The sequence below is a fragment of the Orycteropus afer genome, unplaced genomic scaffold (genome assembly GCF_000298275.1).
Source record: "Orycteropus afer afer isolate SDZICR_OR568_19922 unplaced genomic scaffold, OryAfe1.0 scaffold00005, whole genome shotgun sequence".
Classification (NCBI taxonomy): Eukaryota; Metazoa; Chordata; class Mammalia; order Tubulidentata; family Orycteropodidae; genus Orycteropus; species Orycteropus afer.
In genome coordinates, this window is record NW_006921592.1 from 27048782 (window position 1) to 27062421 (window position 13640).

At 35.2% G+C, this 13640-nt stretch overlaps 1 protein-coding gene across 1 annotated transcript in view; it reads left to right on the forward strand.

The window, feature by feature from the left end:
- The window catches only part of ERCC6L2 (ERCC excision repair 6 like 2), a 199323-nt gene that overhangs the window by 51729 nt on the left and 133954 nt on the right, over positions 1 to 13640 (forward strand). Inside the window, exon 4 of the mRNA XM_007939191.1 lies at positions 5078 to 5271. Within this exon, the coding sequence (XP_007937382.1) occupies positions 5078 to 5271 (194 nt within the window). The remainder of the gene's footprint in view (positions 1 to 5077; positions 5272 to 13640) is intronic.

Genomic DNA, 13640 nt, shown 5'->3' on the forward strand with positions numbered 1-13640 from the left:
ATTTGCCCCTAATTTTTCCTTGAGGAACTGTATAGTTTTAGGTTTCACATTTAAGTCTTTGATCCATCTGGAGTTCATTTTTGTGTATGGTGTGAGGTACAAATCTTGTTTCATTTTTCTGCAAATGGATCTCCAGTTTTGCCAGCACCATTTATTAAGCAAACATTCTCTTCCCCACTTAATGGATTTCGGCCCTTTGTCAAAGATCAGCTGACCATAGGTGGATGGATCTATTTCTGGGTTCTCAATTTTATTCCATTGGTCTATGTACCTGTCGTTAAATCAATACCAGGCAGTTTTGACTACTGTGACTGTGTAGCAGGTTTTGAGATCCAGCAGTGTGAGACCTCCTCCTTTGTTCTTCAATAGTGCTTTGCTTATCTGAGGTCTCTTTCCTGGAAAGAAATTTTTTAATGGGAATACACTATTTCCCAGAAGTAAATTCAAACAAAAGCTATAATTTTATTTGATCAAATTCTCAAAAGATAAATTTGTATTGGTTCATTTAATGCAATGTTCATTTAAAAAAATGCCTATGAAATAGCTAAGTTCTTATTTTTAAACTATAGTCTTTGATTCTAAGTCTTCATTCTTATATTTTGGACATTAATATTTTGTCTAATATGTGTATGGAGCTCTGGTAGCATAGTGGCTAAGGCACTTGACTGCTAACCAGAAGGCTGGCGGTTCAAACCCACTGGCCACTCCTCGGAAGGAAGATGGGGCAATCTACTTCCGTAGTGATACTGCCTCAGAAACCCAAGGAGGGGTCGCTATGAGTCGGGTCCGACTCGACGACACATAACAACAACAACAATATGTGTATTGTAAATATTTTTTCTCTAGTTTGTCAGAGTCAACTTTTGACTTGTAGTAAAGTTTATCTCTTTGTGTATTCTAGATTTTATGTCTGCTTATAAAAGCCTTCTGTACTTTTAAGATTTTTAATGAATTCCCCCATGACTTCCTTTATAATATATATGATTTTATTTTATGCTTTTGCATCTTTGTTTCACCTTGTATTTGGTTTTCTATAAGGAGTGATCTAGTAATCCAGGTTTATTTTTCCCCTAGATGGTTTGCTATTTATCGTAATATCACTTATTGAATAAGCACTCTTTTTCACAATGATTTGAAGGGTTACTTTTGTGTAAAATTAAACAAGTTTATATATTTAGGTCTCTTTCTGGACACATTGTTCTGTGATATTGATTTATTTTTTCATTTCTTTTCTAGTTCTAAACAGTGTTAGTTATTTTAGCATTATATAATTTAGTGTTTAGTAGAACTAAATATCTCCTTTTTACTTTTCAGAATTTCTCTGTCCTTTCTTACAACTTGTGAGAAGTAAATTTTCTCAAGTATCTCCTAAAAATCTGGTGAAAATTTATTCGAATTTATCAGTTTTTGGGGAGAATGAATATTTGAATTACAGAAACTACACATCCAAGAGCAATCTCATTGTTTAAATTTTATTAAAATAGAATTTTCAGTTTTCTTCATATAACTTTGCATCTTATCATTAAGTTTATGCCAAGTGTTCTGTTTTTTGGGTTTCTGTTATAAATGAAACTTTTTTTTATTTTGTTTTCTAACTGTTCATTGTTTGTATATATTAATGATGCTTAAAATTTATGAACTCCACTTTTTTTTATTCTGCTGTTCATGATAGTTGATTTGCTGTTCTTCTAGTTTATGATTTGTACAAATAATTTTACTTCTTCATTTCGATTCTCATATCTCTTACTTCTCTTGTTTAATTGCAAGGTTTAGTATTCATTCATTTGCTATCCATTGATATTTTAAGCGATGCTTGTCTATAATTTTATGTTTTAATAGAATGTTTCTCAAGTTTTCATGGTATTATTATGTTGCTTTTGTAAAAAAAAGATTTGGAAGAGTTCCTGATCAGAGTAAATTCTAAACTGAAATTTCTATATATTAACTAGTCACAGTATGCCAAGGAAAATTATCCACTATGCACAATAGAATGTAAATTCTTAAAACCAAAAAAACAAACTCACTGCCGTCGAGTTAGATCTGACTCATAGCAACCCCTTCTTGGGTGTCTGAGGTGGTATCACTACAAAAGTAGATTGCCCAACCTTCCTTCCGAAGGAGTGGCTGCTGGTTTTGAACCTCTAGCCTTCTGGTTGGCAGTCAGGTGGCACTATGCCACCAGAGCTCCCATAAATTACTTAGGTTGGACTTTTTTCAAAGAATTAAGATTGCAGTGGTAGAACAGGGAATATTTTTCAGAGCTTGGAGTTAACATAGCAAAAATTCAAATGTTTGTTTTTTAATTGTTGTCTATTAACTTGATATGTCACTTCTCCATATGTGCAGGCTTTGCTTCAGCTCTGTTAGTCTGTCACTGTCCTTTGAATATACAATTCCTACATTGCCACCTTGATGATATATTCTTATTTATAATCCATTTATCAATTCCATACATTTTATTTTCTAAGCACTGTATGAAGTACTGGAGCTATAGTGTAAGTAAGAAAATTATGTGTCTCAGGGATATGGACTTTATGGTTTAAAGTGCTAAACACTGTGTTGGTTAAGAACTGTTTAATTAGACAGGCCAGAGTTTAAATACCTACTTTGCCATAGCAATATGACCTTGGGCATATTATTTAATATCTCTATGTCTTAGTTTCCTCATCTGTAAAATGGAAATACTAAATCTTCCTACTTTATATAGAGTTTATATCTTATTATCACACACATTGCACAGTAAATACTCAATAGTGGTCATAGTAATTACTTTTAATACATTCACTGCTGCTATTGCGAAAATCACCATACAGCAAACATCTTTAGGAATCTCTTCAGATTCCCTAGCACTCCATTTGTCTTAGCGCCATAGTGCATGAGGAAGCAAACGTTAAAAGCATGTTCCTAAATCATTGGGCTAGTTTTGCTAAAAGAGATAAAAATAATTCAGTAATCTCTATTTGCATTGTTTAACCTAACCTTTGTTGATTTTAATATTATTTAAATGAAATACTTTTACTTTCATTTATGTTACTTTTTAGATCCAGTTATATTAAAGACCCAGTTTTATAAAAGTATATCTTAGCTTCAGAGTAAGAAATCGCCACCAAAGATGCTTTGTGTTTAGTGGCATAGTAATTAAACACTGCTTTTCATTTTACTGTTTGGTATCATTTGCCTAAGAAAGGTTATTGACTGAAGTATTATTCACAGTATGGTAGTAAACACGTTAGGTTCTTCTTTGCTTGTACTCTCTCCAGACTTTCCATAATAGCATAATTCAGTTCTCCTACCTATTTTACAATAAAATGAGTTATTGAACCATATGATCTACCCTTGATTTTTACCCTATGGTTTTGAAGACCAATAGTATCTGTAAGAAACACTAAGGAATTATGTTGCTACCTTTATATGCAAACCTCTTCTGGAATCTTAGGGCTAATGGTAGGAATCTTTAGATTTTAATGAATGACCTCTAAAGTGGAAAGCTGCTAAGGTACTCAGAATTTGCACCCAATGTTTTCATTTTATAATATATAAAAATTTAATGGAAAACTCTATAATTGGAAACAATGCTTAGAGACCTAATTTTATATTTGAAGATAGGAGAAAAATGGAGGTCATAAGATAAACTGTGGGCCAGGGGACAAAAGTGTTTGAGATAACTCAAATACGATGAGAAAGTAGTCATACATGTTTGGTGATGGGTGGGAGAAAAGAACTCTCACATTCAACTGATGAATCTTCTCTTCTTTTTCTTCCTTTTCTTTCTAAAACACAGTCACTGCTTTGACTTCTTATAGCTGAAAAATGGCCTAGCTGAAGTGTTTCACAGAAGAGAAGTCCAGTTTTAGAGCAGTGTTGTATTACTTTATTTTTTATTAGACTGTATTATATTACTTTAGTTTTTAAAAAACTGAAACTTTTCAATATGTTTAATTGGTTCATGTTTATTGACTTAAACAAGTGTAAAACTTAAAAAAAAAAAAAACTCACTGATAATCCTATTAAACAGAACAACTTAGGAGAAGTGGTAACAGAAAGAAGTAAAATCATTAAAATAGACAATAACAGCAGGATTTGGGATTAGTACAGAGAGGGTCACTGGAACCCCATAGCATTCATGTGAAGACTAAACAGAGATGTGTTGGAATCTCAATGAGGACTGTTTTGTTTGGACAGGTTAGGGTAGAAGTCTTACTTACATGAGTTCAAGAGAGAACAGGAGAAGAGCAAATAGAAACAATAAGTACTGATAACTCTTGAGTGTCACTGCCGTAATGGGGAGACATAGGGCCAAAGAGGAGTTTCTCTTATATTTTGTTTTTGAACCGTGGAAAATATTATATTTGCGTGTGGATAGATGTGGTGTATTAAAAAGAGAAAGTTAATTGTATAGAAGAGATTGAGGACATTTTCTGCAGCATTGACTTTAGGTTGGCAAGGTGAGGTGAGAGTCACTATATAAATTCCAAATTGGTTTTAGATGAGAGCATGGGCAGTTCATTGATGATGACAGGTGGGAGAGTGGACTGTATGGGAATAGAGACAAATGAGTTATTGATACAGTGACAACTGCTGTGGAGGTTTATTTCTAATTACTTCAGTTTTCCAGTGAATATTCTGGGTCTTCGGCTAAGAGTATCTAAGGAAGAACAGAAAGTGAATGGGTGAGGAAAATGAAAAGGAAGTGGGCTTCAGAAGACCATATGTTTCAGGAAAAACACCTGGCCTGCTTTGCGTGTTTACATTACCCACTTGACTCTTGAAGTTGTTAACATTTGGGATCCTGGTGTACATTCTTTTCTGTGTTTTATAGGGTTACTTCACTCTTAGCTCTCAGCCTGTCTTTTTGGGGGAAATCAAAAGTAGCTGTTCCTTTGGACAATGATAAATATCCATTTTTTTTTCTAATAAAAAGCTAAGTGAGCAACAATGTATTTTTTGAGACTCTTCTATGTTCAAATATGTCTACTTGCTCAGTTGTATTTAGTCTTAATTGCAAAGTCAAAATTAAAGAAAAGACAAGTGATATCCTTGATTTCACTTTGGGTTTTTTTTTTTTTTTTTTTTTCAGATGTTCTTAATTGTTGCTCCTCTTTCTGTCCTCTACAACTGGAGGGATGAATTGGACACCTGGGGATATTTCAGAGTCACTATTTTACATGGAAACAAAAAAGACAATGAATTGATTCGTGTAAAGCAGAGGAAATGTGAAATTGCTTTAACAACTTATGAAACACTGCGTTTATGTCTGGATGAACTTAACAGGTAATAGGGGTAATGGGAATGATTGCATTAATATTCAGCTTACATAAGTTATATCTATTCCTTTACATTCTGATTTTTTTTTAAAGTTCTTAATATTCTTAACATGTTTTAATTTGATTTCAAAATTAACTGAAATAGAGTAGTTCATAATAACCTGCTTTCTGAGAAAGAAAAACCTGCATCAGGCTTTCCTTAATTCCTTATTCTGTTTCTTAAACTCAATGCAGGATACCTCTCCAAAACTTGCCTGTTAAAGAATGAAAAGGCTTGTCTTATGTCACTTTTTATGCATTTGATGCCTCTAGTCTAGGATAGTGATTTTCATGAATTTTTTTTAACAGTGGACGTCTGTTGTGAGTGTAGTTGGCAATAAATAAATTGATAGCCACTGTTGTAGGATATAAATTTCCAAGAGTAATGAATTTATTTTCACCTACCTGCATCTTAAGATGTGGGAGCTGTGGTGGCATAGTGCCTAAAGCATTTGACTGCTCACCAGAAGGCTGGCGGTTCAAACCCACCAGCCATTCCTTGGAAGGAAGACTGGGCAATCTACTTCGACTGATACCACCTTGGAAACCCAAGTTCAGGTCTCTATGAGTTGTAATTGACTTGATGGCGGCGAGTTTTTTTTAGTTTATCTTAAAATTTTAATGAGGAATCTAAAGGAGTAAGCACAGTTATAAAGTCCTATGAACCCCATCCAATACAGTGGAATCAATTCTGATGACCCTATAGGATGGAGTAGAACTGCCCCATAGGGTTTCTAAGGCTGAAATCTTTATAAAAACAGACTGCTACATCTTTCTCCCATGCAGTGGCTGGTGGGTTTGAAACTCCAACCTTCTGGTTAGCAGCCAAGTGCTTTAACCATGCACCACCAGGACTCCTTCATTACAAAGTCAGATGAGTTCGTTAATCTGGAAGACCCAGTGCTATGGGAGCACATGAGGAACCTAATGCTGCTGTTTAGCGGGAAGAATTTGCAGAGAAGCTTTCTAGAGAAGATGAGCTGTGAGCTGAATGAGCCTTGAAGGATGAGTAAGAGTTGAATAGTAGGAGCATGTCTTAGTCTGTGTTCTCTAGAGGAGTAAAACTAGTGAAGCATATATAAATACATAGAGAGAAAAGTTTACTTCAAGGAAATGGTTCATGCAGTTGTGAGGAAATGTTTTGCACAGTTGGGGAGGCTGACAGGTTCCAGATCAATGGGTCAGTGGCAGGCTGTAGTCCTCTGTTGGATGACAGGGTAGCCGAGTTTGAAGAATCCCGAATTTTCGGGTCAGGCGCCAGGCCAGAGGCTTCTGCAGGCTTACATCCCAAGAATAGGAGATCAGGTGAATAGTGCAGGGTCAAGAAAAAAGATGAGCTTTGCCAGAACATCCATTTATATGCTGGAGACAGGCCACATGTCCAATGAAACTCCCCTTTCAACTGATTGGCTGCTCACAAAATTGAAGGTGATTATATAGTGTCTGCCAAACCACTGAGAATCATAGCCTAACCAAGTTGACACTTAACATTAACTATCACAGAGAATAATCCAGGATAGAAGAATAATCCCTGCAGAGAGAACAGACTATTTGCAGAGGCCATCAGGTAAGAATGATCACAGCATGCTTAAATAAATGAAAGCAGCTTGGTATGGCTGCAACCGAGAATGAAAGAGAGATAGTCATCCTGCAACCGAGAATGAAAGAGATACAGTGGTCGTGGGACAAGACCAATGATATAAGTAGGGGATAAGTCATAAATGTTCTCAAAACCACTTTGAAGATTTTGATCTTAATTCTTACAGCAATGAAGTGTCATAGAAGTGTTTTCAGCACTTTACTGATAGGATAAAAGTGATCAGATTTACATTAAAAATATATACATTGTGGTTTTCAGGTCTAGAACGTCCATTTGGTTGTTTGCTGAGATTACCTGGGTTATTTTAAGGTTGATCTTTCTCCTGAGAATAGCTCACATTTTCCTGTTGTGTGTTGAGTAATTTGGGGTTGTATTCTGTACATTGTGAAAGTTACATTGTAGAAACAATTTTGTTATATTCCGGTAAAGCATGATGATACTTTTGTTTTAGCAGATAACTTGTTTAGGTTCAAACAGCAAATTTTTTTCTTGCCTATATGGCTTTTCAAATCTCAGTTCAGGACTTTTAACTTTAGCTGCAGGGTGGTTTAATTTCCTTGGACATTCATGTTACAGGGGTCAGGTAAAACTTAGGTAGATTTTATGCACAGAATTTAGGACTACTTCTTTGGCTTTTCTTTCTGGAATTCCTTCTTCAGTCTCCAAAATCTCTGGCTGCCCTGAGCTTTGTCTTCTGGTTCTTCAGTCTAGGAAGACAGTAAGTTTTCTGACAGACTTTTAGCCTGCCCCACACAGTGCTGTGACTATGGCCTGCCTTCAGGCTAAAGCTGAAAAACTTAGGAAATTGCCCTGCACCAGTCCTTTCTTCTAGTCTCATTTCTCTTCAAGATCTGTCTGCTTTCGTTCACTGTGCAGAGCCTTCAGGCAATTGTGTTTTCGATTTTATCCAGACTTTATAGCTGTTATCGGAAGGCAAATCGAAGTGCTGGAAGTGGAACTCCTCCTATCTTGCCTTCATTTTTAAAGGCTATTTTCACTGGGTATAGTATTCTATTCTTTTCTTTCTCCTCCTCCTCCCCCTGTCCTTCTTTCCCACCACACCCTCCTTCTCCAGCTTCCCCTCCTTCCTCTCTTTTATCTCCTTCTCTCCAGCCCCTTACTCTGTCATTCCAATGTCTTTGGTATGCACTGTATCTGATGCAATGTTTGTAATCATTCTTATGTTTGATTTTTTTTTCTCTTTATCATTGATTTTCAAGAATTTGATTATGATACATCTGTTTATGGTTTTATTTGTACTTATCCTGCTTGTGGGTCATTAAGTTTTTTGGAGACATAGATTAGTATTTCTTTACAAACATGTAAAAATCTCAGCCATTATTTTTTTGAGAAAAATTTGGATCCTTCCCCATTATTTTCTAGGAATGCAATTGAACATGTATTAGATTGTTTGATACTGTCCCAGAGGTCACTGAGGCTGTTCATTTTTCCTAGTCCTTTTCCTCTCTGGGTTTCAGTTTGGGTAGTTTCTATTGTCCTATCTTCAAGATCATTTGATTTTTTTTCTGCAGTGAGTAACCTGCTATTAAGTACATCTATATAAATTTTTCATTTCAGATATTATATATTTTAGCTCTGAAAGTTCCATTATGTTCTGTTTTTATAGTTTTCATTTCACTCATTATTATTTTTATGTTTTTCATTAATTCCCTGAGCATATTTGTAATGAATGTTGCAAAGTCCTTTGTTGCTAATTTTATCATTTTTGTCATTTCTACATCTCTTTCTGTTGAGGGATACATCTTACATATTCCTTTGTATGTCTACTTATTTTTTTTTCTAAGATATGGATGTTTTGTTGTTAAGTCTCTGGATATAATGTCTTCCTTTGAAGAATGTTGAGTTTTGTTTTGGCAGGCAGTTAATTTGCTTGTAAATCAATTTTTGAAGTTTGTTTTCAATCTCTGGCAGAAAAGTTCTAGAATTACCAACAACAGCAGTTTAGCAGTACTCATAAGGTGTGGCTTTTCTGGTACCACTCTTGAATGCCTCAAGTATATAATTTGGTCTCTTCACTTTGATTTGTTGGGACTTGATTGTCTTCCAATTGTATTGAAAGTGCCAGTAAGTAGTTCGACTTATAATGGTTTTGCTTAATGTTTTTTTCCATAGTAGTTATTCTTTTCCTGGCTTGTAGAATCTTATTTGCGGAGCTTAACATTCAGCTAAATATTTAAGGAAACCCATTTGCATATTTCTGGACTCTTTTTCCCCACATATTTTATCCTTACTCTGCCCCACGAAGTCTTGCCACCTCAATCTCTCCAAACTGTGACCTTTATCTCCTCAGCTCATGAGGCCACTGTTCTCTGCTTGGTCTTTCCCTCTCTGTCACAGGGTCTGATATTACTTCTGGACAGAAAATTGGGGCGACTGTAGGATTCACCTCATTTATTGCCTTTTTTTCATATATCACTCTGTGTCTAGTGTCTGAAAACAATTGTTCCATGTATTTTGTCTACTTTTCTAGTTGTTTACAGTAATAGTTGTCTATTACTATTGATTATAGCTCCCATGTAAGGAGCTTTATAAAACCATAGACTTCTGGCATTTCTATTCCAGGCTTACTGAATTAAAATTTTGTTGGGAAATGAGCCTAGAAATATGTATAAAAATGTCCACAAGCAGTTTTGAAGCAAAGCCAGATTTTGGAATGACCAAATTACAGAATCTGATAGTCTTTTCTCATTCTAAAATTCTGTGACATTTATGAACAGTTAGGATACATAAAGCCCTTGGAAGCTACTGAATTTATAATCAGAAATAAGAAACAAATGCAGTATCTTAAAAGTATATGAAATTTCTAAGTAGATATAGATCTATGAAGTATAAATTAAATCCCTTCTTAAGAACAGCAGCCATTTCCTAGCATCTTTCAATGTTATTTCTGTATTAGGAGGAAAAAGTAGGCACTCTTCTTCTAAGCACTTTACTTGTATTATCTCGTTCATATGTGGAAGATAGCTCTTACTACCCCATTCTCTAAGTAAGTAATTTGAGGCATGGAAATGTTAAATAACTTACCCAAGCCTATACTGCTAAGTTAGTGTAGAGGTGAGATCTGAATCCTGACCATCTAACTCCAGACCCTGAGCTTGTCACCACTTTATCATACCACACAAAAAGTACTCTGTACTTAGATGGATGTAATAAGAAATTTATCTGTCATCACACTGATATTTCAGTGATTATTTTTTTTCTATATGTCTACCATATAGGCTGAGAACTCTTTGATAGAGATTTTATCTGTATTTTTCTTCTGTGTCTCAGTGCTCATTACACATTAACAATGAATAGATAATAACAATTTCCTGAATGTTTATTTCTTTTCTGTGATTGTTATAAACATTAAATAAGAATTCTAAAGTAGAATTGTATAAATATAAATCAAATTTCTCTGTAAGATTAGAAGACCAAGGTATTACCTTTTTTGTTATATTTAGCTTTTCTTTATTTGGTTGATGGCTTTATTTTCACAAATATTCAAAATAATTTGTATTTTATCTGAGTTAACATTAACTAATCTTTGTGAGATTAATGTGCTGTATGATAGAGTATACTTAGATCAAGAATTATGAAGACGTTTTTTCATAAATAATGTTAGCATCTGTCAAAGAGAAATGGTGCTGGCCATTTTGAATTAGACAATCATGTGGTCTACTATGCTGAGAATGATGAAGAGCAGTGGAGTCATATTCATCCTCAAAAAGCACATTTTAAGATCTATCCTGAAATACAGTGCTGTCAGTGATAATATCCATATATCCACAAAGAAGACAGATTAATAAGATTATTATTCAAATTTATGTACCAACTACTAATGCCAAAGATGAAGAAACTGAAGATTTTTACCAGCTTTTGCAGTCTGAAATTGGTCAAACATGCAGTAAAGATTCATTGATAATTTTACTGGTGATTGAAATGAGGAAGTTGGAAACAAAGGAACAGGACTGGTAGCTGGAGAATATAGTCTTGGAGATAGAAATGCCACCACAGATTGCATGATAGACTTTTGAAGACAAATGACTTATTCATTGCAAATACTTTTTTTTTCAACAACATAAATGGCAGCTATAAACTCGACCTTCCCAGATAGAATATACAACAGTCAAATCGACAGCATCTGTGGGAAGAAACTATGGAGGAACTCAATATCATCAGTCAGAACAAGGCCAGGGGCTGACTGAGGAAGGAACCATCAGTTGCTCATATTCAAATTCAAGTTGATGCTGATGAAAATAAAGTCCAGGTGAGCCATAGTACAACCTTGAGTTTATCCTACCTGAATTTAGAGACCATCTCAAGAATAAATATGACACATTGAACACTATTGACCAAAGACTGTTTGAGTTGTAGGATGACATCACACATGAAGAAAGCAAAAGGAAATTAAAAAGAAAAGAAAGAAGAAACTAAAGTGGATGTCAGAAGAGACTCTGTAACTTACTCTAGAACATGGAGTAGGTAAAGAAAATAGAAGAAATGATGAAGTAAAAGAGCTAAACAGAAGATTTCAAAGAGTGGGTCAAGAAGACAAAACCAATTATTATAATGAAATGTGCAAAGACCTGGAGTTAGAAAACCAAAAGGGAAGAACACATTCAGCATTTCTCAAGCTGAAATAACTAAAGAAAATATTTAAGCCTTGAGTTATAGTATTGAAAGATTCTATTGAACAGTGCAGTAAGCATCAGAAGAAGATGGAAGGAATACAGAGTCACTGTGTCAAAAAGAATTGGTTGACTTTCAACCATTTCAGGAGGTAACATATATCAAGAAATCATGGTAATGAAAGAAGTCCAAGCTGCACTGAAGTCATTGATGGAAAACAGTGGTCCAGGAATTGACAGAATACCTTGAGATGTTTCAGTAAACAGATGCAGTGCTGAAGGTTCTCACTCATCTATGCCAAGAAATTTGGAAGACAGCTACCTGGTCAACTGAATGGAAAAGATCCATATTCATGCCCACTCCAAAGAAAGATGATCCAACAGAATGCAGAAATATTCAAACAATATCATTAATATCACATGTAAGTAAAAATATACTGAAAATATTTCAAGAACAATTGCAGCAGTACTTCAACAGGGAACTGCCAGAAATTCAAGCCGGATTCAGAAGAGAACATGAAATGAGGGGTATTATTACTGATGTCAGGTGGATCTTGGCTGAAAGCAGAGAACACCAGAAAGATGTTTACCTGTGTTTTATTGACTATGCAAAGGCATTTGACTGGGTGTATCATAACAAACTATAGATAACATTGTGAAGAATGGGAATCCCAGAACACTTAATTGTGCTCATGAGGAACGTGTACATGGATCAAGAAGCAATTATTCACACAGAACAATGGTATATTGCATGGCTTCAAATCAGGAAAAATGTGTTTCAGGGTTGTATCCTTTGTACTTTAGCAATGATCTGGGCTAACAATCCTAGAAGCTAGACTTACGAAGAAGAATGCTACATCAGGACTGGAAGAAGACTCATTAACAACCTGAAGTATGCAGGTAACACAACCTTTCTTGCTGAAAGTGAAGAAGACTTGAAGCAGTTATTGATAAACATCAAAGGCTATAACCTTCAGTATGGATTATACCTCAACATAAAGAAAACAAATCCTCACAACTGGAACAATAAGCAACATCATGATAAATGGAGAAAATATTGAAGTTGCCAGGGATTTCATTTTACTGGATCTACAGTCAATGCCCTTGGAAGCAGCAGTCAAGAAATCAAACAGTGTATCTGCATTGGGCAGATCTGCTGAAAAAGACCTCTTTAAAGTATTAAAGAGCAAAAATGTTACTTTGAAGACTAAGGTGTATCTGAATCAAGCCATGGTATTCTCAGTCACGTCATATGCATGCAAAAGCTGTACTGTGAAAAAGGAGGACTGAAGAAAAATTGATGCCTTTGAATATGGTGTTAGTGAACTGAGTATTAAGTATACCTCGGACTGCCAAAAGAATGAACAAATCTGTCTTGAATGAAGTATAGCCAGAATGCTCCTTAGAATTGAGGATGGTGAGCCTTTGTCTCACATACTTTGGGCATGTCATCAGAAGACACCAGTCCCTGGAAAAGAACATTATGCTTGGAAATGTAGAGGGTCATTGAAAAAGGGGAAGACCCTGAATGATATATATTGTCACAGTGACGGCAACAGTGAGCTTAAATATACCAGTGATTGTGTGGATGGTGCAGGACCAGGCAATGTTTTGTTCTGTTTCACCAGGGGTCGCTATGATTCAGAACCAACCTGATGGCACCTAACAATAAAAACAATCAATTATGAGGTGATTTTTGTGTTTGGTGCGAGGGAAGGATCTAAATTATTTATTTATTTGTGTGTGTGTGTGTGTGTGTGTGTATGTGTAGGACTCTTGGACTTTCATTTTTCTAATTAGGCTGACTCGTCTTTTGGACATGTCTCTGTTTGTCTTTTTGTACATCTGCTGTGTGTTTTTGGCTCATCTTCCTGCTCCACACCTGCAATCACCATTTCTCCATTGGTCCCTTTAGCTGCACTGAGCAATAGGTCCTCCTTGGCACTGAGGTTAACAATTGATTCTAACCTCTTTAATGCACAGAGTTGTATTAAATAACTTTTTTTTTTAATTTTATTTTGATTTGGGTGAAGATTTACAGAGTAAATTCACTTTTCATACAGCAGTTCACATATACTTTGTCTCATGTCATTGACCAAAATTTAC